The sequence below is a fragment of the Callithrix jacchus genome, chromosome 2 (assembly GCF_049354715.1).
Source record: "Callithrix jacchus isolate 240 chromosome 2, calJac240_pri, whole genome shotgun sequence".
Lineage (NCBI taxonomy): Eukaryota > Metazoa > Chordata > Mammalia > Primates > Cebidae > Callithrix > Callithrix jacchus.
In genome coordinates, this window is record NC_133503.1 from 161,070,263 (window position 1) to 161,097,420 (window position 27,158).

General features: G+C 36.7%; 1 protein-coding gene across 1 annotated transcript in view; it reads left to right on the forward strand.

Moving 5' to 3' along the window:
* Positions 1-1,001: 1,001 nt before the first annotated feature.
* FGF10 (fibroblast growth factor 10) overlaps positions 1,002-27,158 on the forward strand; it is an 82,558-nt gene continuing 56,401 nt past the window's right edge. Inside the window, exon 1 of the mRNA XM_002744997.6 lies at positions 1,002-2,054. Coding sequence (XP_002745043.1) covers positions 1,727-2,054 — 328 coding nt within the window. The 5' untranslated portion in view covers positions 1,002-1,726. The remainder of the gene's footprint in view (positions 2,055-27,158) is intronic.

The following is a 27,158-nucleotide window of genomic DNA, read 5'->3' on the forward strand; positions in this document are numbered from 1 at the left end:
ACGGTAAATGTGAAGATAGAAAAAGAAAAACCTCCTCTTTATGACAAAGTGCGAAGGAAATTGCATAGAAAAGAAAACAGACAGCAGGGATATTCAGCCAAATTGTATGGTAAAATCTTTGCGATCTCAATAACGCCAAAGCGTTCGCTTTGAAGTGCACGCGTGATTCAGTGAAGGGCTCATGTTAGCAATTAGAAATCGGTTATTTGGGTCCCTGATTTCATTTGCGCCAAGAGAGAAGCAACTTTTAAGAGTGACGATAAATCTCCCTGAGCTTAAAAGGCAGAGAGGGCTAAAGTGTGAACTTTTTACTTCAGCAACGGAAGCGAGAAATCAGTGATTCATTAAAGCGGAGACCTCCTTGGAAGCTGGCAGCAGAGGAGGAAAGGACGCTAATTATGTCTTCCTTTTCTGTGCCCGCTCCGACCAGTTTATAATCTGCTGCTCCGGAGGGTTTAAAATCCTCAGCATCTTCTACTTTCTCCCAGCCCTCTCCTCTTCTGGGAGTGAGAAGGGGGAAAAAGTCAGCCAAGCACCAGGCTCCAGGTGGCTCTCAAGTACTTCACTGCCAAAAGAAATGGGGGTGGGGGGAGGAGATCCTAACGCTGGAAAACAAGTGAGAAAGGGGCTCCCCAGAGGGGATTGGTTCAGGCTGAGAGACAGTAAAATTCGGAAAGCAGGAGGATACTTCGAGCACAGGACGCTTTAGCCGTGAATTAGCCAGGGTTAGGAGCTCCTCCGGCGGAGGCTGCGGCTGCGACAGCCAAGCCGTGGAAGGGACCTGGCAGCCCCCGAGCTCGGAGCAAAGGCACCGCTCTCTCCTCGCTCCCCTGCTCCCCCACCCCCTTCTCTGCCCCTTTCACCCTCCCTCTCCCTGGCGTTCCCAGCAGCCTAGGGTTTCAGATGTCCCACCGTAGTTTGACCCCCTCCCCCCTCTTCTCCACCCCTGCAAATGAGGTTTGACCAGCAGAGGCAGAGCCTACCTCTGGCTTAGAATCACTGACATTTCGACTCCAGGCTTCAACCTGTTTACAAGTGGACTCTGCAAAGGAAGGGGGTGGGGGATAGGGCCAAACAAAACACCAGCCACCGTCCCCCAAAACAAAAAGTGACTTTCAAATCGGCAGGCACCACTAAAAAGAGAAAGGAAGAGAGGGAAGAAAACGACGGCGACTGGGCAGCTGCCTCCGGTTCTGACAACTCCAAAGGGATACACTTTTAGAAGTGGCTCGCAGGCTGGGGCTCCGCAGAGAGAGACCAGGAGGTGCCAGCCGCAGAGGGGTGCAGATATCTCCCCCTGTCCCTCACCCCACCTCCCTTGGGTTTTGTTCACCGTGCTGTCATCTGTTTTTCAGACCATTTTGGCATCTAACATGAAGAAAGGAGTAAAGAAGAGAACAAAGTAACTCCTGGGGGAGCGAAGAGCGCTGGTGACCAACACCACGACCGCCACCACCAGCTCCTGCTGCTGCGGCCACCCACATCCACCATTCACTGGGAGACTCCAGAGGCTTAGGCAGCGGATCCGAGAAAGGAACGAGGGGAGAAAGCCGGCTTTTCCGAGGAGTTATGGATGTTGGTGCATTCACTTCTGGCCAGATCCGCGCCCAGAGGGAGCTAACCAGCAGCCACCAACTCCAGCTCTCTCCTTGCCTTGCACCAGGTCTTACCCTTCCAGTATGTTCCTTCTGATGCGACAAGTTCCAGTTCCGAGAGTTTCAGTACAATGTGGAAATGGATACTGACACATTGTGCCTCAGCCTTTCCCCACCTGCCCGGCGGCTGCTGCTGCTGCTGCTTCTTGTTGCTGTTCTTGGTGTCTTCCATCCCTGTCACCTGCCAAGCCCTTGGTCAGGACATGGTGTCACCAGAGGCCACCAACTCTTCCTCCTCCTCCTCCTCCTCTCCTTCCAGCGCGGGAAGGCATGTGCGGAGCTACAATCACCTTCAAGGAGATGTCCGCTGGAGAAAGCTGTTCTCTTTCACCAAGTACTTTCTCAAGATTGAGAAGAACGGGAAGGTCAGTGGGACCAAGAAGGAGAACTGCCCGTACAGTAAGTAACAAATGCGTGCTCCCTTCCTTCCAATTATCCACCCCCAGCCCACACGGGGGGGAAAAATCTGTTCCAGATGTGGCCAGCTAAATATTTACGTCCCCAACCCCTGTAAAATGATTAAGTGGAATACTTTCACACTAATTCACCCCCCTCCCGTGTATACATTGTGCTGCTGCATCCCCTCCCCTAAGTGCGCTCCCTCCACACCCCCCACCCCTTGCCGCCCTATCCACCCCTTCTCTCTAGCCTGTCACTAGCCGGACCAGGGCGGCCAAGAGAGCTGCTGCAGTGCAAAGATGCCTCTTTCTCTCCACCGCCCTTCCCACCTCATCCAAAGAGCTCTTTTTCCTTCCTTCTGGAAATGGCTCAAGTAAACACATTTTTTCCCCCTTTTCTCTTTCTTGTTAAGAGTTTTGGGGCAGGCTCCCCAAGCTGAAAATAATTACCCACTGTCAATTATAGGGGCTTTGTGGGAACTTTAAGAAAAAAAAGTCAATTCCACTCTCTTCCCACCCCCATCCCTTTACCCCACCACCTCTAGATATCAGCGAAAAGCATTTTTTCTGGTTTTGATTTTTGTTTTGTTTTGTTTTGGGTCCCTTATTTTAGTTTGAGTGATTGCAGTTCATGAAGTTAGCTTTTAGCTTTTCAGGCACCACCGCTGCTATTTGTCTTCTGCCTGCCTTCTCTCTTGGTAACATGATGCTCATGTCTGTATTGTCAATAGCGTATGTGCTGCTTTGTGGTGTCCTGTTGTACTGTTTCTTCTGAAACCTCTCATATTGCAGAGCCATACTACTACAGCATTGTAAACATCTGGGACTGGATTCACACAGACCTCACACAAATTTCATTGTCATTCTTTTATTTTCAAAGTAAAAGTCATATGTCTGTTTCCATGGCTATAGTTTATCCCACAGTGTGACGTTTCCTCCCCAGCACAAATTATGCCTGGGATCCCTAGATTTTGTTCTCGCCTTTGCCCTCTCTCTTTCCTTCTTTCTCTTGTTTCTTTCTTGCAGGGGTGTGGGCTGGTTGGGTAGAGAGAACTAGAAGAGGAGGGGTGGATATTGTGTCTCTTCTTGAATCAACTCTGCAAAGCCAGATTACTCTGTTGACTTCCTTTCTCAGTTACTTTCAAGTGGTGAGACTTATTCATCCCCTATTGATTGTTATTTGAAAGGAACCCAAGGCTCTGTAATGGCACACTGAAGACAGTAGACAATGATGTTTAAACATCTTTAGTGACCATTTGGCATTATCTCAATGGTAAATTCCAAGTCACCTTTAACGGGGACTTTTTTGTTAGTTGTTCAGGAATTCTAAGCGTAGATTGTCAGCTAACTTAAATACACGAGTCACACATTTCAAGATTCCTTGGTTTAGAAAGTGCCAGGTGCTAATGGGAATGACAGTTGAACAGAATTTAGCATTTTATTTTTAAATACAAATTTACAAGAATTAAGATTTAGTTTTCTTCTGTGGGGATGCATACACATTCAACATTAACTTCTATTCCTCCTCAGCCACTGCTTTTATTTACTGAAATTCACAAAATGCTTACAAGTAAATAAAAATATGTGTAGAAATGTTTTTAAAGTATTTCATTTTATGTTTCATACTAGAGATATTAACTATTCCATACCTGATTCATAGAAAGTAGCTGAAATAATGTTACAATGATGACAATTGTTTTTGCTTAAAAGTAATTTGTTACTTGAATTCATTAGACCCTATGTATAACCTTTAAGGGTTTTCAATTAAAAATTTTAAACCTTCGTTTACTTCTAACATAAAATGGTGTGGTCTTATTCAGTTAGGAGGATGGGAAAGAAGCTGTCCAAACACTGGGCTGGACAGAGTGAGCTGGGAATTAAAAAAAAAAAAATTTTCCAGGGACTGATTTCTTATTTTTCATGGAGAAAACTCAAGAGTATAAGATAAAATTTCAAAGTGTTATCCTTGAGCAATTCTTTTTCTTCTTAAAAAATGTTTGTGCTATACTTTAAATGTCTTTATGATGTGACTTAAGGACAAATCTGCTGTTTTAGTTTACACAACTTAAATTGCTATTTTCTAGAATAACAATCATGTGTGATTAGCTGCATAGTAAAATGATTTCCACAGTACCCACTGAATTTCATCTTCACAATAGGAACTATTTGCATAGAAGGAAAGTATACAATATATATTGTATAAAAGAGGTGTAGAAAAGTTCCATCCTAACTGTCCAAAATATACTAATATTTTATTTTCTATGTAATGAAATATATTAAGCATTTCTTATAATGACAAGCTAAATATCTTATATGGTAATGCAATCTTAATCAATGGTTAAAAGCGAAAGGGGAAGGGTTCCTTTCGCTAAATCTTGTCAAACCATAAATAATTTAGGCTTTCCAAGAATATCTGTATCAAAACATAGCAAGTGAAAATGAGAGATTGAAAAAGGCTTAATTTCACATGTGGCCGGGTAATCTAAGTGCTGCTACAATTTCCAGCTGGACTGATTCAGCTGAACTACATGGTATCATTAAGATATTGTCTAAATGTTGCATAATAACATATGAACAAACTTTTGCCATGCCTACAGGGTAGCCAGCCAGCCCGTCCACCACCAAATGGTAGCCTGTTAAATACTCGAATAGCTAACCTCTGAAGAGTGTCAGTTCCTTTTCCAAAAACCACATTTCAGTAACATTTTCCTAAACAAGTTATTAATTATTCTCAATATACAAAACCGTTCTTTTGAGGTTTGTTTATTTGAAGGTTAATTTTCTTTGTTGCTTTTGACCTTAGTATTATTGCTGCTAAAATACAGTAACAGCTTATCTAAGAGGTTATATGTTTTTGATGTCCTGGGTAATTAAACAACTGTTTTACTGGCTTTTTGCCAGCAGAATGCTAACAAAAGGGAAGAAAGACAATCACTCTCAAGTATTGCAAAATCATTTTTAACTTCTACTTCCAAAGCTAGTTCCCAGAAATTTGATGGTTCTAAAAATACCACATCTACTAAAGAAGCTCTTCTCTCTATGGCTATTATAATGTTTTTTGAGGGGGCTATACTTTTTGTTTGCTTCTTTGCCATGATATGAGAGTAGAATAAAGAGAGCAGAGATGAATTATATTTCTCCTGCTAGAAGTCTGAGAAAGCTTGAATAATTTAGAATAGCTGTGGTGTATCTGTCATTAGATATGTGCAGGCTCATTTAGGTTTTGTTTTATCATCCTTTACATCTAGAGCTTTGCCCTTGAAACCTTACCACTCGGCTTTAGTTCTGACCTCTTAGGCTGGATACAGCTGTTAGGTATCCTTGCAACTGGGACCAGTTGACTTATTTCTGGATGTGAGGAAAACAGCTGTGGACTTCTCTCATGGTTGTCATTTGTAGATAAGAGGGATCTATAGTGAAAGGAAAATGTATCCCTAAACATGAGACAACTAAGGATAGATATTCCCAAAAGGGAAAGTCATAAAAAAGGCTCATGGGCCTTTCTGGGAAAGAAGTATGGGAGGCAATAGAGAAATCTGTGAGCTTCTTTCATGGTTGTCATTTGTTGATAAGAGGGGTCTAGTGAATAGAAAATGTATCCCTAAACATGAAACAACTAAGGATAGATATTTCCAAAAGGGAAAGGCACAAAAAAGGGCACACAGGCCTTTCTGGGAAAGAAGTATGGGAGGCAACAGAGAAATGAATATGTAATGAGTATGTAGTATATGCTTATCTCTATAAATACATATTTCATTTAACAATCATAACAGTCCTACAACTATCCACACTAATTCTGAAAAAAGGAAACTGTCCAAGGTCATTCAACTAGAAATGGGCAGAACCGAGATTCAAGCCCCAACCTATTGGTTTTATCTCTCCTTATTTACTGTACCTGTCTGCTACTTCCAAAATGGATATCAATTCATTAGAATTTGACACCCCAAATCTTTAAAAAGACAAATTATCCAAATCCTTACTTGCTTCTTGCTGTGAACACCAGCAGTTCTTTAGAATTAAATTGGAACAGAAATAAAATGACAATTGAAGAAAAACAAATACATGAAAGGTATCATTGCAGGCGACCACATAATATCAGACAAGATTAGTGTATTCTCTAGGTAAACTCTCTCTTTTGATACTATTTGGGAATATACTTGTTTATGGAGACACATAAAATACACATACATCAATCTCACTTAATGTTAACAGAGGGCATTAGGAATACATGAGTATTTAAGAAAAAAATCCATGAATGTCATTTTATATAGTAATTGTTTACAGCTGAGGGCCAAATGTTTAATTGTTCCCAACTGTAATAAAATAATTTGATTGTAAATACCTGTGAGAAATTGGACTGCTGAAGAAAATTCCGATACATGACTCTAAAAAGGGTGACATCTTAGAGACTTAAGCTATATTAAGAAAACTTCAAAAGATACCTGCAAATCAAAAAGGTACTTTACCATATAAAATGACAGATTATTGTCTGGGATTAAAGGTTTGGACTATTACTTTTCAACCAGGACTAGAGCTTATTAGGAAGCTAAATGAAGTGAGAAAAAATAATCGTTAAGGAAAATAGGAACTCAAAAATTAACTCCTAATAAAGACACAAGAGTTTTCTGGGAAGAAAAACTATAGACAATTTATGGTTTCCAGCGGTGTCTTATTTCAGTTTTGGTTGTTTCTAGCATTTGGTTGCATAATTTATAACCGGCAGCATTGAATCATGAACATTGAGGATTTATGAAGGTGAAAGGCACTGTATTTAATGTTTACATGACATTGTCCTGTTACCTTTACTGCATTCCTACCATATGGACCCTCCACTTTGATGGCTTTATCATAAATCTATTAAAAATGCACAATTCAAGAGACTTTCCTCTTCATAAACCTGATTTATAACCACCTATGAGGAGAAACCTAAGAAAGCAGTTGTCAGGAATCACATGCTTGCATTGGAGCATGAGAATTCAGACACCAAGTTCTAGGTCTTGGATATTTCAGTAACTTATTACCTAAAGGTGTGGATGACTCTTTAAAAGCAGTGTTTTCAAAATGATGTTTAGGCACAGAATTTTAACAATAGGAAACGAAGTAGAAGAATTGTGTCTTATAGGATCAAATAAACTCCATTGTCTTCACAGTTTCTTCTACATTTATACTATCCAGTTTAGACTGAAAAGCTTTATTCCAGTGCATTTCTTCAGAATTTAAAGAACTTATAGTAGAACGTGAATGAGCACTTTAAATTCCTATACAATTACTTTAATGTTCAGAAGCAAAGCCCATTAATTACCCAAATGTCTAACTTTCCACAGGCCAAAATGTTAAAAAAAAATAAAAAGTTGACAGCTCATTTGAAATGGAACTAATGTTCCTCCCATTTATGAACTGCCTATGAATAACTACATCTTTCCTAAGCCTTAAATGTCTGTATGCTTATCTGACATTGTAGTACAAATAATATTTCTTTATTATGCTTCAGAAAGAAGAGTAACACATGTATATTAGTTCAAAGTGATTTTAATCTATCTTAACATTAATTCTGTGAACTTTCCAATGAAGAGTAATCCAGATGACATTTTTAGTATTACTGTTCCAACATTTGTCAACATTAATAGTTGATGTTTGCTTAATGTAAGTAAAATATTAGAATTTTCCTTCCAGAAATTACAGATCTCTTTTATTTTACAGTAAGATGGGACATACAATTCATATTTATATAATTTTAATACAGTTTTATCACAATCTAGACATGTAATCAACTTCATTTGGTTCAAGTCACTTATGCAGAAGTTTTCATATATTTCATGGTATATTGCAATGATCTGAGATAATTTACATTTGACATTTGACCATGGGTGTTTATTACTTTGTTTGGCAGATTTAAAACATTTATTTTGTAATCGCCACTCTTTCATCTCAGTGCATGTTACCTTTATCTGTGCCAGTCAGTCAGTATAACAAAGAATAACTTAGAAATGTGCCTTTAAAATTAGTGAAAGGAAATATATATGTACCTTGGGAAGCTACCAGTGACACTCTGATACTGAATTAATAAATACAAAATGTTGATGTCTTACAGAATCAGTTTAAAACCCAGTACTTGATTTGCATAGATTTTACACAAATAGAAAGTTTCAAGATATCTAAAAGGGAGCCAGGTCACCCACAAAATAATGGACTTAAAGTCTCCCTTGCTTTTAAATCAGATCAGTTATGTTCTTTCTTTGAACGCTGTGTTCTAATTGGCACAATAAATCAAAGAAGACACTCAGAGTAGATTCCCATGTAAGGTGGACAACTGGACAGTGACTTTTTACTGCTGTTAACACGTGCATCCAATTACTATCTGATAGATTCATAGTGTTGGCAGTAAAGCATTGCCTTATTTTATAGTTCACCTAATAATTCTTCAACCTAAACCTGTCCACCTTTACCTATATACATTCTGTCAGTATGTGCATTATTAATGAGTAATTTTCAAAGTTTTGGCATGCTTCCTGAAATGAATGATGTCATTGAGCTATTAATGAATCATCTAAACCTAACAGAAGGCAAAGATTTAAGTTGATATCCCCCAAATTTCAAATAATTGTCAACTAAACAAACCTAACAATTTCAATACAACTGGAATCCAATTCTGAATAGGGTGGGTTAAATGCCATCTAATTCTGATTAGTGTGGGATTGCTGCAAGATTTAGAACTTTTTAAAGAAGGTATTTTTAATGTTTTTCTGTAATTATTATTACTTAAGAGGACCTTGTATTGACATGCTTTACTGATAAACAGACATGTTATTTCATCCTTAACCTTGTTTGCTCCTGTGTCGAGGACAACTTGACATATTCATAGAGTCTTTACAATTCAAGGCTCATTGACTTCTTCCTAACAGTTTCGTTTTGAGTCAGTCTGTGACAACCCTAATTCTGAGGCATTGTAAATCCCTAATAGTTTATCATCTCTTCCTCATTCCATCATTTTCACCTCCTTGGGTTTTTTGTTTCTTTTTTTATTTCTTTCTTTTCTCTGGTTGCTGAACTGGCTCCATACTTTTCAGGCCAGGGAAAGTCATTCATTAGTATTACTTGGCACCCAAGGTAACATTCAGGGCCAGAGGCCTAGACATTTTCAGATGCGTGTCATCTAAAACTGATGGTTTTATTTTAATTTTGCATAAAAATCTTCAGTGGCGTAAATTCAATGTATTCCATCAGGACCATATTCTCATTTTGATTCTGCAGTGAATCTCCTTCTTATCCCAGCATTTCAAGTCAATTTCTTTTAATCTCTGCTGTAAGTGAAGTAGATAAACCACAGATAAGCACCCTTCAGCGTGCTGATTATCCCATTACTTGATCATCATTCTGCATTTTTCCTCTAAGTTAAACTTTTGTTCCCAATAACCCTTTCTGCTTTTCCTATTATTGTTTTAAAATTTTTTGCATACACAACGCTTACAAGCTATTTTGTCATTTTTCTTACATTTTGCCTTTATCTGGACTACCATAAAAGAAAGAAAGTGAAGATGATTTTGGAGACAGGGTCTCACTCATGATCACAGCTCACTGAAGCCTCAACCTCCTGGGCTCAAGTGATCCTCCCAAGCAGTTGGGACTGCAGGCATGCACCACCCTGCCTGGATAATTTGCTAATTGTTTTTGTTTGTTTGTTTGTTTATAGAGACAGTGTCTCACTATGTTGCTGAGGCTTGTCTCAGATTCCTGGGCTCAAACGATCCTCCAGCCTTGGCCACCTGAAGTGCTGGGATTACAGGTGTGAGCCACCACACCCAACCTGAACACCTCTTTTTTTTTCCCCTACTTAAGTCATTTATTTTAAAGAAGATGAATGCTGATTTGGAGGTCTTTGATATTCCCGACTTCCAGAATGTCACTTAGATTATCAAGCTTTTCAATGTAACCCTATCAAATATATGTGGCTTTTAAAAGTAAAGCCTACATTCTCAATAAAACTGTTTTTCAATCAAGAAACAATGTAAAATATTTATATATATGTATGTCAGGAAAAACAAAAATAGAAATGCATATGCCTTTACTAGGGATTTTTGAAACACCAGCAGGAGTTAGAATCTGAAATAATTCTGTGTTTTCATATATGTCTTCTAAGAAATAATTTCGTGGCACTGAATGATGAATTAGATTTATGTTTATCATGTGCAGAATCTGACTATTGGCATATCTTAAATTATCTGTTACTGTAATAATAATAATAAAAGTAAAGCTTGTTTCTGCAATTGTTTTCAAATTTTAAGTAATTTTAATTTATTGATAGAATTATTAAAAGAAGAATTAATATTCTGTAACCTGGAGTAAATAGTAACATGACACTGATTTGCATACTATTTAAGATCTAAAGTAAGATACATTCATAATGGTATTCATAGCAGTAATTACCAGATTTGGGGCAGCATTTTTTGGGAATATCTGTGCAGAAGGATATGATTCCATAAAAATGAGACAAAAGTGCTAGTGATGTTAATAGCATTATAGTATAAAACTTGATAAACAAAAATAGTGTCTTAGAGCTCAAATATGCTGACGTCCAGGAAGCAAGAGAGATGGTAAAGATCACATAATGAAACTTATAGAAGCCAGAGGGAAAAGTAGAAAAGGAGAAGTCCTAGAGTGTTTAGATACATACTGTGAAAGGAGGAGGAGATGCTTTGCTGGAGTGATGAAGACAAGGGTTTTGAACTCCCAGGAAAGAGATCAAGCTAATGAGTAGCACTGCAAAAGGGCTGACATGACAAGAAAGGTGTGCGGGAAATATAACCCAAGCCCTGGCATTTGACTGGATGTTAAATTAAGTGAAATGAGAACCTATGATCTAAGAGGAGTCCCATGGAAGTCGTCGCAGCCAGGTTATCAAAGTAAGGAAAGCTAAATCCCAGTTCCTGCTAAAGAGGTATGATAAAGTGATTAAAAGTATGGGCTTTGATTCAAAATATTAAAAAATATAGCCCTGGAAAAAAAGCAGGCTTTGAAACCACAGACCTGTAGTCAAATTGCCAGATAAGAGTGAATAACTTTAGGCTAATTGTCATCGGTAAAACAAGGATATTAACACTACCTACCTTTTTCCTACAAGGTAAAGATTAAATAAGACCATATATTCATTCATTGATTCATTCAACTGAAATTTGAGTGCTGGCTTTGTGTCAGGTAGTGTGTGAGGCACTGAGTAAATGCACTGTTGAAAACAGTTGGTCTTTCTGCTCTCATAGAGCTTACATTCTCCACAGATAGTGTCAAAAGCCAAGTAAACCAAGAGATGATATGATAAAAAATTGAGGTGAGGGCTATCAATGAAACAAGTACGATGTTTTAATAGAAAACAACTGGAAACTACTCCAAACAGCGCTGTTAGAGAAACCTTTTGAAGAGGTGAGAAGCGAACTGCAAAGGGAGAGTTTGGTGCCTCATTCAAGAAGTACAGAGAAGGCGCACATTGAGGCTGGACATGGCAGAAGTTTGAAGACATCTGAATTGACACATCCACACAGCTTAATGGTGCCTGGCACATAATAAGCCTTAATCAAAAGGGTATTATATAAAGTACAAGTAAATATGATGTTTCCTCTTATTTCAGGGGAAAACGTCGGGAAAGCAACAACTATATTATTTGATGAAGTAGGAATTAACAATGCTGGAATTGAGGAAAGAGGCAGGAAGGAGAAATATACCTGGCTCTTGTTTAAAAAGGAAAATATTAAAACTACCCGAAATTTGATTTGGAATTGTAATATTCATAATGTTCTGAAGTTTTGGGGAGAGAGTGGAGGCTTGATTCTTTAAGACATTGGTAGAAGAAACAGATCGAGTACTCCTAATCCAAAAATCTCACATCCAAAATCCAAAACTTTTTGAGTGCTGACATGATGCCACAAGTGGAAAATTCTAAACCTGCCCTCATATGACAGTTCACAGTCCAAACAAGGGGCACAGTTTATTCAGCATTCCCAAGAGAAAAAAAGGCCCTCCCGTCCCTCTTCGGCTGTTGTTGCTGGACAGCTGATACAGGTATTCCGGTGATACTACTTTGCTGCCTAGTTACCCCAAACATTATTTTTTCACTCTAATAGTGGTATGTCATGTTGTTTACTCCGAAGTACTTATGTTTGAATAAGTGTAAGACAATGATTGCTTATGAGTAGCATTGAAATTCTGAGTCAGGAATGATAGTGGTACCAAACACCCACAGATTATCTACATCAGTGGCTAAGATAGTGACACCTTTGCTTTCTGATGGTTTAATGTATATGATCTTTGTTTCATGCACGAAATTATTTAAAATATTTTTAAAAGTTATTTTCAGGCTGTATGTATATAAACCACAAATTAGTTTTATGTTTAGACTTCGGTTCCTATCCCCAAGATAATCATATTATGTATATGCAAATATTTCAAAATCTGAAGAAATCCAAAATCTGAAACCCTTTTGGTCCCAAGCATTTCAGATAAAGGATATCAACCTGTATTTGAAAACTGAAGGTAACCTGAGGAGAGAGCAAGGTGCTGAAAATAAGGAATAGAAGATGAATATTTTCAAGGACACAATCTGTAAAAGGCTAAAAGAAAGAAATAAAAGAATAGCAAAACAGGTAACCATAAAGATTTGATGATTACATAATAGAAGGCAACAAAGAAAAGTAATTCTTAATTTTTAAATATTTCAGAATAAATCTTTTATTTCAACTTACAGTTTTGAACCAAGATGATTACAGATACTTGGTTCTTAGTAAACTTGGTGGTTGTTTCTTGTTTCTTATCCTGTTACTGTGACCTTTTTCATCCTATGACTGTGATGTTGTATCCTTAAAGCATTTGCCATCTAGAACTAGAAAGAGGAGATCATGACAGGGAGTTGGAAGAGCATATAAGGCAGTTTATACTCAAGGCTAAGAAGTGGGCCAGAATTTGAGTAAACAGCAGTCTCTAACTGAGGGAGGGATGCACGACATCAGAGGGTCACACTGAGGATAATGGACTCCAGCTAGACAGAGATAAAATGAGAGGAAGAAGAATATTCTAAAAGAAGGCACAGAAGTATGTGGGTGCAGAATCCAACATGAAGTTTTCAGGAAACCACAGGCAGGGAACAGAAAGTTTGCATGCAGGTAGGCATTTTCTGACAGACAAAGCAAAGTACAGTAGAAGGTGCTATAATGTGAAAGGGAAGTATGTACATTTATCCTTATATTTGAGGATCTAAACTTTCTAGCAAAATATTACATTGACATGAATTATATTTAAACTCGGCCTTTACTTTTTTTTTCATTTTTAATTTTTGAAGTAAAAGAAAAAGAAAGCAGAATAATATTGGAAAGTCTATATTAAAATTGACAATCTCAATATAAATAGTAAATCACAAGGAACTGTAGCTAGCTTAAAAGAAAAAAGAACAAATTTCATACTAGGGACAGAGAAAAGAAGCAGTTCTGCTCCTCACTTATATGACATTACTCTTTGTATTTCTGATTTGCCAAATGATCATTATTTTAATATTTAAAATACTCAGAACTTCAGAAGTTCTTAATATGTATATTTCACTGTGAAAAGGTTTTGTAATTTCCAGCAAATTCCCAAAAGGCACACCTGAAGCATCAGTATTTCTTGCTCTAGTTGTGGTTTTTATTTTTGTCATTTGTATTCTAAATTGTCTTAGATTCACTTGGTTTAGATGATCAGAAAAAGAAACAAAGTACACTAAATTTTTTTTGTTGTTGTTAAAGAGTACATGTAAAATATCTTTTAAGCAAACTAGAAGAAGCATACAGACAGTATATTTACAACTACACCCCCTATTGAGACCATGAGCTGTTGAGTCAGACTTCTTGGTGTAGAATCTGGGTTATTTATAAAACTTCATAGCTGTGTGGGTCTTGGGCTTTGCATCTTTTAAGTTTAGATTGTAATATCACCCATCTCACCACTGTTGGAAGAATAAGTCATATACTTATAAATGAGATGATAAATGTAAAGTCACATTAAATATAGGACCTAACACCATTTAATGTTAGTTCTCATTACTCTTTTTTGCCATGACTACTTGTTACTAATTATTCCATTACGTGAAAAAATCCCTAAATAAAGGAATAATAAAAAAATCAGGCAGATTAATGCTTTCATCAATTGATTCTCAGAAAATGTTTGTAATATGGGTAAGATAATCATTGTTACACCCATACTATGGTTAGATGAGAAAATGAGGCCTAAAAGTTATTGTGCCAGACTGACATTATATAGTTAGAATAACTGAGGATTAATATCAAGGCCAGTCTTAGTGACAGTGATCTTCTATCTTTGTTTGCCTGCGACAGTCCCAGTAAATGTTTCTTGTTCTGGCATTTTATTATTAATACCTGTTCGGTCTCAGTGTAGTATCACAGGACAATCCTAGTCTTAGTAAATATGGTCTTTGTAAGGAACAAATCTACATAAGTGACTTCCCTCTCAGATACTAGAACATTCCACTAAATCACATTATATGTCATATAATATCATCTAATCTCTACACTCCTTCACACGTCATGTAAGACCCTCATGATTTACTCCCTACCAACTCCCTCACCTCTTTTCTTACTATGGTGCCCATTATAGCTGTTTTATATTGATTTCAGTTCTAGAACCTGCCTTGTCCCTTCATGGTCAGCCTTGCCAGCCACTGCTAGGTCTGCCTGGAATGATGTCCCTGCCTTCTTTCCCAGACCATCTTCTTTTCAGATTTCACTTAGATGTCCTCTCTGGGAAACCTTCCTGCTGTCCTCTCAAAACCTGTGCTTCCAAAAACCCTACACCTAGTATTATAACACAATACTACACTTGGTTAGTTGACTGTTTACCCATCTCATATCCTCATAAACAGAAAACTTGTTTAGAGTGAGAACCATACACCTCATTGACTTTGACATGCAGGCACTTAATATAGTATTTGGCATATAATAAGTCCTCTTTCTATATATTACTAAGTAAATTACTCCTTTTAACTGCATGGTCTTGATAAACTTACTTGGACTCTAAAAGTTTGGTCACCTGATCTGGAAAATGTGATTAATATGCTACCTACCTAAAAATGATGGTCAAAGTAAATTAGCTCTTACAATTCCATTTAGTTTTAAGTTCTACAATTCTGAGAACTTGAAAAATAAGTTAGTAGGGCAGTCATTATTTAAGAGATTGTTAAATACTTAAATTCATTCAACTTTCTGAATAAAAATGTGTAATCATGAAATGAATCATTTTTCATGTTTCTCTAATTTTCCTATCTAAGGTAACTACTGATAATGCTTAGTAGAGATTAAAAATTACTTTATCCCCTTTAAAATTCCTGCTATGACATGGTTATTTCTAGTTTCAGAGTTTGTTTTTGGATTTCTGGACAATTTGGTGGCTACTGAAAAATTAGCAGTTCTTAGTAATTATTTTAGAGAGCAAGAATAAAGTGCTGCAAAGAGAGGAAAGGAAGTGGTCTTGTATGTGTCAAAACATGTACTGTGGATCTTAAGTAGGTCATTTACTTTATCTCAGCCTCAGACTTAATCTATGAGTGTACTGAACTAAATTATTATTAAAATATTTTAGTTTAGCATATTTATTTCATAGACTAAGGACCAAATTCCTTGACTATACCTATATTAGGAAATATAGCTATATGATTCTGAATAATGGCCACCCAAAGACATCAGGTTCTAATCCCTGGAACCTGTGAATGATACTATATTTAGTAAAGTTCTTGCAAATCAAGTTAAGGATCTTGAGATGAGGAGATTATCGTCATTGTCCAGGTAGGCCCTTAATGCCATAACGAGTGCCCTTATAAGAGAGAGGCAAGAAGATCAGACATACACAGAAGAACAGAAGGCAGAAGGCATTTTGACTATGGAAACTGATAGATTTAAAAATACAGTGTGGTTGTCTTTGAAGATGGACCAAGGAGTCATGAGCCAAGGAAGTTAGAAGAGGAAAGGAACAGAGTGCTTCCCTAGAAATTACAGAGGAGTTTGGCCCTGCTGACACCTTGTTCTAGGACCAGAAAAAATTGATATTGGACACCTAGTCCCCAGAACATTGAAAGAATACATTTATGTTAGTCTGAGACACCAACTTTGTGGTGATTGGTTGCAGAAGCCATAAGAAACCAATACAGATACGGTACTTAAAGCAGGTGCTGCTGTAACTCAACCTAAAAATGTGAAAGTAGCTTGGGAATTGGGTAGTGGACATAAGCTGGATGGATTTTAAAGCACATGATAAATAGCCTGGATTTCCTTAAACAGAATTCTGTTAGAAATATGAAGATAAAAGGTGCTAAGGTAAAGATTTAGCAGGAGGTGTGAGGCACAGTAGAAATGACTACCTCATTTAGAGAATACATATAACATCATTAACAAATATTAATATTAACAGTGCTTTTAGTGAGGACTCAGAAGAAAATTTAGAGTATGTTATTGAAAAATAGAAGAAAGGCAATCCTTGTTATATAGTGGCAGAAATGTAGCTGAAGTGTGTTCTACGTTGTTTGATAAACAGAACATGTAAGTGATGAATTTGGATATTTAGCTGAGGAAATTTCTAAGCAAAGTGTTGAAGCATCAGTCTGGTTTCTTTTTCCTGTTGGTAGTAAAATACAGTGAAAAAAGAACTATTAAGCAAAATCAAAACAGCACTTGATGATTTGAGAATTTCTCAGCCTATCCAGATTGCAAAAGATGCTGTTAGGAGATTCACTGTTAGGAAAACATGCTCTGAAGAGAAGGCTCAGGGTACGACTAGATAACCTTATGATAGTGCTGAAGAAATGAAACATGTGCTGGATGGATTCCCTCAGCCATCTCAGCAGAAGCTGGGAATAGAGATGAGGTTATCTAGGAAAGATCTATAGAGAACCCTCTCAAGGCATGAATCCCTGTGACACACGTAGGAGGACCACAGAGGTTTTGAGAATGTTGTATTAGCAGAAACACTGCCAGCTTGCACTAAAACAGACAAAGACAGAGCAAGTTGAAGGAAGGCTGTCAGACTCCCAAAATTCTACAGGCAAGAAATAGGTTGATAAAACTATTCAGCTGCAAACACATGATAGCTTTAAAGAAAAAGGATTACCGTGAGTGCGGAGCCTTAGATAAAAAGGAAGTGCAGAGGCATAGAGGCAGAGACTAGCTATGTGCACAGAGGCAGGACCCTCAAGTCACAGAGGATGATTCCCAGGCCTTGAAACCTAGTGAAATTTACCCTGCTGGATTTTGAAATTGCTTGGGACTAATGACTTCTTTCTTTTTTACATTTTTCTCCTGTTGGAATAGGAATGTTTATAACTGTTATATTATGCTTGTTCTACCATGGCATTTCAGGAACTGATAACTTGTTTTCTAGGTTTATGGATTCAGTAATGGAGAATAATTTTGCCAGGATGGATCATACTCAGAGTCTCATCCATACCTGAATCCCATCATTTACATTATACTATTTGAGATTTTTAAGCTGCTGTCATTTAAATGAGATTTTAGACTTTAATTTAGGTAGGATATAGAAGGCTGAATAATGGCCACACAAAAATATCTGGCTGTAATTCCAGGAATGTGATTAAATTAAGAATTTTGAGGTGAGATTATCCTGGATTATTCCAGTGGGCCCCAAATACCATGACAAAGGTCCTTATAAAAGAGAAGCAAAGGGAGATTAGATGTACACACAGAGGGCAGAAAGTGATTTGAGGTTGGAAGCAGAGATCTGAAGATGCTACACTGCTGGCTTTGAACAGTGGTAAGGTCATGAGCCAAGGAATGTGGCCAAGGAATGTGGCACCAGAAGCTGAAAGAAGCAGGCATTGGATGCTTCCCTGGAGAGCTTCTAGAGGGAATGCAGCCCTGCCAACATCTTAATTTCAGCCCAGGAAAACAGATATTAGGGTTCTGGCCTCCATAACTCTGAGAGAATAAATTTCTGTTGCTTTAAGCCATCAGCTTTGTAGTAATTTGTCATATCAGCCCTAGAAAAGTAATATGGAATCTATAACAACTTTGTGCAGCCCAAATTAAGGATAATTTGACAAAAACAAAGCAGTATCTTATGGTAGAAAGCACTAAGCATGAACTCAAGTAGATGTAAGTTCCAACACTTTACCCCTTATGAATTGTGTGAGTGACAAAAGTCACTGAACTTTTGTTTTCTCATTCCATCTATGAAGATTAAATAAAATAACCTATGAAAAGTATCTAGTAAAATGTCAGGCTTATAATGGAACCTCAAATTTTAGTTTAATCTAAAGGGATAAGTTTAATTGACTATATGTTTGTAAAATGTTATTTTAAAATATAGTTTATTTGCTTACAATACCTTGACTTCTAAGCACTACAGAGGCAAAGGTCTTAAGTTGTTTGATACAGAACCTGTCCATGAAAGTGATCTGTTTTTCCTTTGGGCTATAAATTCAATCTGGCTTGATTTAAGGGTTTCTATTAACCTGGCCCAAGAGCCCCTTTTTTGAAGATGGGTGCTAAACCAATAGGAACCTTTCCTATTTAAAGAAGCCCCTTTATAGCTAAGGGTGAGAGAAAATCAATTTGTAAAAATGGCTAATTAATGCTGTCTTAGTTAATTTTCTGTTGCTTAAAACAGACTACCTGAAAGTGGGTAATGTATAAGAAATAAAGTTTATTTCTTATAGTTATGAAGTCTGAGAAGTCCGATGTCATGGGGCCACATCTGTTGAGGGTGTTGTTGCTACTGGGGACTTTCTGCAGGGTGCCGTGGCAGCAGAGAACATCACACATCAAAGGGGCTGAGTGTGGTAGCTCAGGTTCCTCTTTCTCTTCTTATAAAGCCACCAGTCCTACTCCCATGATAATCCATTAATGAATTAATCCATTAATGAATTCATGAAAGCTCTGCCTTCATGACCCAATCACCTTTTAAAAGCCCCACCTCTCAGTGCTGCCACACTGGGGATTAAATTTCAAAATGAATTCTGAAGGGGAGAAATATTCAAACCATAGCAGATGTAATTAAATTTTAGTAACTGGTACTTTCTGAAGGATTTTTCAACATTTAAATATGTTGAAGTTACTGTGTATTTACTCTTTGAAACTAACATCTTTTATCATCTATCTTCTCTCACTATGTATAGAATTCCTTTAACATCCTACATTTAAGCCTCTCATATCTCAAAATGTTTCCATAATACATAGTACAACTCTCCTAAAATTTATTAGCATCTTTGTTTATATCACTTGAATTTTTATGGCCTGGGAAAAAACAGGATTCTAAAACTGGCATTTCCTCTTACAGAAAATTTGTTTCTCTCACAGTAATAGGGACTATGAAGTTGCAGACAGCAGATACATGTTTTGTTGTCAAGTCTTAGGGTAATGGGTCTTTTATGGAGCTGAGGCTGACAAAACAGCTGCTAGTTTAGAGTGTTATGGAGTTACTTCTTTTTCTCTTCAACACTCATTGTCTACTGAGTGCTGGGATTATAGTAATTTGAGAAGAGAGGTGACGGTTGTGATACTGGAAAAGGTGGTGCAATTAGGAATGGGGCTGTAGCGCAAGAGAGCTAGATAAGAAAGGCGACTCAGGATTACCTTGAGCACAGAGAGCACACTAGCATGAGAATCAATTCTACCAACCCTGGTGCCATTCAAGGATTTTTACTTATATTCTCTAAGACTAGGCAAATAAATGCATATGTTCATTCCAATCCCCAGGAGGTTTCTGAAACTTTCTTAGAGAGACAATGCCCACAGATAGAGTTGTACATTCTGATTTGAGATCTATCCCTTACATATTTCTCTTTGTATGAAGATTCCTTCTAATGAGCACTTAGAAAAGAGGCTTGGAGCAGGAGAGGAAAGCCAGATCGGAAATAGGTAGTAATAACAGGCAACAATAGATATTTCTCAAACCTGGGTCTATGAACCAGATGCTCAGAATGAACTGTTATGCTTGCTCAAAATATAAAATGTAAATTATAAAAAGTCTCATTCTAGATGTACTGTGCAAAGTTGACGGTGGAGGAAAGGGGGGCAAATATATTCACACATAGAAATCTGAACTTTAATAATCTCTAAAAAAACAATAAAATTAAGAGTGACACTTAAGTGTTGAGGTGATGGGAGGAAAGGCCAAAGGTCCTTTGAGCTTCAGATAATCTGAAAATTTTGGCAGAATGAATTTCATGCACATATTCCAGGTTTATACATTTTCTGTTTTTGCACATATTCTCGAAAGGGAGAAAGTACCAGTATATTCAATGAAAAGGAAGTAATTTTTAAAGTAAGTTAAAATATATGCTTAAGTGTAAACGCTCCCTGCTTGGTGAAAGAGATTTTCTGATAAATCTGAGATTAGATCTGCTTTCAGTTTACTCTCATAAGTGTCTGAGTGCTTGTGTGATAAAGCTGGAGGAAGGGAAGAGAAGATTTGATACTCATCAAAAACCGGTTGTTTTCTTACCATGTCAGAGTGCTCCGCCACTGCTATTTATGAGGAAGAGCTGAGGATGCTATACCAAATGACAATCCTATAAACAAACTTTTAGAGATCTAGAGCTCTTACTTTCTTCTTCTTCTAAGCCACAGGAATTTGTGCATATGTGCCTCTAACCCCAGGAGTGTTGGCAGGAACCTAGTCCTCAAAATGATCACTTGAATTTGCAGCCCAGCCTCCAAAACTGGAAACATAATGGAATACTGACAAGATTCTATAGTTTCCTCAAGAACCATCTTTTGAATTGAAACAGTTCTTTAATGTCTTATGGTTTACTTAGAAAAAGTCCTCTATTGTGAGGAATTCTTTCTTTCAGCTTTGGAGATTATTTGAGTTTCAGTTCCTGTAGATGGCCTTTTTCTCAGGTGGCTAAAACTCGGACTACAGTCAAAGCTGTGACTCTGTCCACCTTGGAAGTTTCATGAGTATGCATTATAGGCTCATGTCTATGTAAGTGGCATTTTTTTATACCTACAAAAGACATCTAATGCCAGATTTATATTCCATATAATTCATGGGGTGTCTTCTGTAAAGTCATAGGAAATATGAATATGAAAATATTAATAAAGAATTGACAACATGGGATGGAAGCAATGGCTCATACCTGTAACCTCAACACTGTGGAAGACTGAGGCAGGAGGATCGCTTCAGCCCAGGAATTTGAGACCAGCCTGGACAACTTAAGGAAACCTCATCTCTAAAAAGAAAAAAATTAGCCACATGTGATTGTGCTTGCTGGTAGTCCTAGCTACTTGAGAGGCTGAGGCTGGAGGATCCCTTGTGCTTAAGATGAGGCTGCAGTGAGCCCCAATTGTGCCACTGCACCCTAGCCTGAGCAAGAGTGAGACTCTGTCTCAAAAAAATGAAACAACAAAAAAATTGACCACTTTTCTATGAATCTTTAAAAAATATTCTTTCTTCGCATTGAAGGCTTCAAAGTCATTTAATAAACTTATCCAGAATAGTTTTAGCTGAATTTAGCAGTTTGTAGCCACTGACAATGGCCATAACTTATTAGTCTGAGATCATTATTGTACTGAGCAACCTAAAGCAGTGTGGTTGGGTTTTTCACAATCCCAAAAGACTTTGACTGGGCGGGCCGGGAGGCTGAAATTATTTGTTATATCCTGCTGTGCTATGTTGTATGAAGCACTTAGCCAAAGATATCTTTGCCCTAATGTTTTGTGCTCCAAAGAAGGCATCAAATTATTTCTACTTTAAAGAATCTGAATTGCAAACTTTTAACTTTATACATTGGAAAATGCCATACATCAATTGTCTTATATATTTTTCCCTTCCCCTTTTAGTGACTATGATTCTAGAATAGAAACATATTGTCTCTGTCCTAGACCATCCTTATCATGTCCTTATTCCGTGACTGGTACTTTGATTGAATTAATAAACTTTTAAATTAATAATATTGACATTTTGTGAAGAAGTAGAATAGGGACTAGAAAGAGAAAAATGAGAACTTGGAATAGGTTGTTATTAAAGTTATATTCTTATGTTAGATTGACTACAAAAAAAAATATTTGTTTCTCTATGTTGATCTTACTTAGGAAAGGTTTTAGGGCAGTTCAGTTTTAATCAACTGCCCTAAAAAAAATACTATGTGTTTTTTTTAAAAAAAATACTGTGTTTTGTTTTTATTTTTTTTTTAAATACTTTGTGCATCAGCACATTACATTTAAAAACCACGTAGACTTTTTTTTTAAAAAACAGCATACAAAATTATATTAGGCAGCATTGCATGATAATGCAAACTTGGTGAATGGTCTTTACTGATATCTGGCTCTTGGTTTTAGATAGTGTTTCAGTTCTGTTTTTAGAATAGGATAAAATATTAATAACTAATGATATTGAATGCTTAGGCCTATATACTTTATATGTATATTCATTTAGTGTTCAAAACAACCCTAGGGTGTGGATACTAGGTTATCCTATTGTACTGATGGGAAATTTTGAAGATACTGAGAAGCTGAGTAACTTCATTTTAGTTAATAAGTGATGAGACTAGGATTGGAACCCAGGTAGTGTGGCTTCAGTTTCTGTACACTTAATCACTAAGCTATTATGCCCTTCAATAAGATGCAACTAGTCTAATTTGAAATCTTTCAATTAGACAGAGGCAAATTAGTCACTATGCTACATCAGCAAATTAAACTTTATAGCTAGAGGAAACTTCTGGAGTATATTCTGTGCTTTCTTAACAAACTTTGCCTACATAAAGAACAAAAACAAGATCTCTTCTTGCCATCTACAAATGTTTACCTGCAGTTAAAAATGTCTGGCTCCTGACCACTTTTATTTTGAAACTCATGATTGCTAAAAACAAAACAGATGAAAAAAATGGACTTTTTCAGTAGTTATCTTTTCAAAGAATAACAAATGAAAACATTTGGGAAATACTTTTATAGTATGAATTCATTTTCTATCAGTTCTCTCAGTTTGAAATTTCTTATGTCATTCATTTAATATCAAAGATTTTTAACCTTCTCACATATGAGGAAAACTATTTGTTTTCTTGCAGTTTGAGAAATATTTGTCTTGATGCCAAACTGCCTGAAGACATACTCTTTTACGAAGAAAGCAAAATTTTAAGAGAAGTTAACTTAGGATTGCTGATATTTATTTTCCTCTTTATTTAATCTTCCCATAGTTCCTAAGTTCAGGACTTTAAATATTATTTTTATTAAAGAAAGTCATACATATTAAACTCCTACATTTATATTTATCCATTTTTAAGTCTAAAGTATAAACTAAAAATTATCCAGATACTATCAAATAAAAGCCCCATCTTGGCAAATACTTTTCCCAATGAATTTCAACCAAACTAACCTAGAATCAACTTTTGGTATACCTTGTACTAATGGTAGATTTGCTTTTTGCTTTTGAAGGCAAATTGATATTCACAAATCATATGTCACAAGCCACTAAAAGTGTCAGAATCCCACAGCAGGCCCTTGGTGGCTTGTTAATCTCTCCTGTTTAAAGGAAACAGACTAATTCACTTAAATATAATGAAAGCCATGCCTGCTCCAGCCTAGTCCCTCAAAGCGGCAGCCCATGCAAGTCCTGCCTTCTTTCTTCACCTCCTTCTTTCCTGGCTCTGACAATTAAACATGAAACTAAGAAGCAATGATTTTCTTAATGTTGCCATGTCTGAGTTATTTCAGATGTCACATGTGAAAATGCAGGATTTCTTTTTTTTTTTATTTGCATTGACAACATATACAAGGGGTATCCCTGCCCACCTTTCACCATTGTTCTCAACAAAGCATAAAAGATAAACCAGGATGTTAAATGCAGGGACCAGATGTATATATAACCTTTTGCCCTCATTATTCTAATTGGTTTCCATTAGAAGGAGGGAGAGAAAAATAAAATAGAAAAAAATTGGGAAATAATTGATATAGAATTGAGTAAACTTTTAACATTGGATTGGCTAAAGTCTGGGAATATTATAATCAGAATGACAGAAGAGCAATTTCAAAAGATCAAATCCAAGGTGATTAATAAAACACTAATAAAGGGGAAGAAATAATTTATCTTAATTTTATGCACCCAGAAATTGTTCAACTGTGGCCAACCATGCACAAGCTATATTATTTTTAACACTTCTCATGTTTACAATTATTTTTGTACTTTGAAGGAAGAGCCAAATGTTCTCTGACTCTTATTGCCCAGATATACACAATCACATATGTGGCTAACTTTATTTGTAGTTAGTTCTCCTCCTCTAACTATGTGCATTTCCCCCCTTTAGTAGCATTAGTTATTTGTGGTTCTCCACACTGAAATGAACTATAATATTCAGTAAGGTTAGATCTTCCAATCAAGGACTTCAGTGACAAAGGACCTGAGCCTGGGATGACAACAGTCATACTTTCAACCTAAGTCTTAATCAAAGATTAGAGTCATAAGATTGAAAATCTGAAGTTAGGGCATTAGGGGGAAAAACCATTCTCATTTCAAGCATACTGTACATGTTAGTCATGGCTCACAGTGGAATAGGAATTTTATGGAGCAAGAAAGGGGAGGTGCAAGAATAAGGTTTTGAGTTTCCTTCCAAATGTACTTTTAAATAGCATTACAGCATCAGGATTTATGAAGAAAGAAACAATAACAAAAAGGAAGCTTTTTGTTTGTTTCTTTTTTGTCTTTGCAAATTATTTGAGAATCAAATTGACCACCAGGAAAGATACATGAAGAGACTGAAGGAGCTGACTGATTAAAGGGTGAGCTCCTGAATGTGGCAAAGTCTGGAATCCTACAAGACAACCTGCCAAAGCCTGTTGACAGCTACTCTTGGGGTATAAGGTCTGAGTGGAAGTCTTAGGTATGGAAGGAGCTTTCACAGGTCATTTAGGTCATTTCAATCTCTCCACAAACCACATTCTTTGTTATTTTAGACAGCTCTCGCCCATGCCAACATTTGACAATCTTAGTTATAATTGAAGAATTGACAGCATCCATTAATTTCCAATACTAGTGTATGGTTATACCTATTTTATCTATATATTTTTAAACTCATATCCCTTCTTCTCTCATTTTGCCTTGGTTTCTTCTCAGTAAACATGCGAAATAATTGGATCTAAATAACCTACTTAAAAGCTTTACATATTCTATGGAAAAAACACCTATGGAGGAAATATTACCTAATTTCCACCTTGGTTTCCTTAAACTCAAAGCATTCACATTATGTTTCAATTCATTTGGATACTTTATTTGGTTTACACAATAATTTTACATGTATGATCTTATTTAGTTTTCAGAATAACACTGTCAATTAGGCAGTGTATATGGTAATGTCTTCATTATGTATGTGAGAAATCTCATCATACTTAAACTAGAATTCTCTTTCTTTGATTTCTAATTAGTAATCTTTACACTGCACTATCATATTCATCTTAGATAAGGATTTTTTTAGCCACAGTATTATTTTAAACAAGGTAATTCTTAATGGTAGGAGCCTGCCCTGGGTTTTGTGGGATGTTTAGCAGCATCCCTGCTCTCTACCTTTTGGATGCCAGTAACACTTCCCTCCTAGTTGTGACAACCAAAAACTGTCATAGGCTGAGGACCTGACAATCTGGCTATCTTTGCAGAATAACTGCATTTAATTTCTATTAAGTACCATAAGATTCTCTAAATATAAGATGTGCATCTTTCTCTAAATGTACATAAGATTGTTATCGGCCGGGCGCGGTGGCTCAAGCCTGTAATTCCAGCACTTTGGGAGGCCGAGGCGGGTGGATCACAAGGTCAAGAGATCGAGACCATCTTGGTCAACATGGTGAGACTTTGTCTCTACTAAAAATACAAAAAATTGGGCATGGTGAGGCGTGCCTGTAATCCCAGCTACTCGGGAGGCTGAGGCAGGAGAATTGCCTGAACCCAGGAGGCAGAGGTTGCGGTGAGCCGATCGCGCCATTGCACTCCAGCCTGGGCGAAAAGAGCAAAACTCCGTCTCAAAAAAAAAAAAAGATTATCATTTTTTTTTTTATTTTGACAATGCCTATTACCTCACAGAAGATATAATCCAATACCTTTTCTTAATACTTCTAAGGCCTTTAATTCTCCATCAAAAAGTAATTTTCCACTTTTGCTTTAAAAAGAGTCACAGTAAGAAATGCTATTTCTTTTTTTCTTAATTCACTTTTCAAAAAAAGAAAATGTAACTCAGATGAGCTTTGAATGTCTCTTAGTCACCTCAGCCTTGGTGGATAGCCAGGTTCTGAGCCGTGAGATTTTCTTTCTTTTTTATGGTGCTTCCTGAGGTTGTGAGATTCTGAAATATATACTGAATTCTATAATGCAATTTAAATATAAGGAAATCATGTTTATTACCAGTTACAACTTGTTGCTTCATTACCATGTGACCTAGGGCTATCTTATTTGTGTAACTGAGGTTATAGGAGAGATATAAACTATGAAGGAAAATGTTCCTGGGGACCAAAAGTGTATATGAAATTAAGAATGATTTCAAGTGAATATGTACTGATTGCCCACCCTCTAAGTTAAAAATAGATTTTCTAATGACAGGACAAATACCCAGGTTGCTAAAAGCTACTTTTCCATATTGTAAAGAGGCTCTTTCAATGAAGGAAGATATTGTCAGTGACCTTATTGGAAAGGCACATTTAAAGTGGATGAATCCTTCATGCTCCATTTTGGCTTTTCAACAAATATTGTTGGGGTTTTTTTTGGTGCTTTTTGAGTGTATAAGACATTTCTTGTGAAGTCCCAAACTCTGTGAAATTTGCTTGTACAAATAACTCAGAAAATTTAGAGCATCAAGCTTCGAAATGTCTTTAAATTTTCCAATCTATATGTTTCAAATTACTGTTGATTTCAAGAATGCCTAATGGCTGAGTCCGGTTGCTTAACTCTAAGTATAATTGAACTTCCTTATGAAAGGTTAAAATTCCCATTTCATTCCTTCTATTTATCTAAGTTTCCAGGTGACATTCACAATTAGCCATTAAAGATGATTGTGTTTAATTGAGATTTACCACAAGTTTTCACTTAAAGAGCGTTATGTTTTATATTGCAAGTTGGAAACTGTATTAACAGTGAATTCAATGAA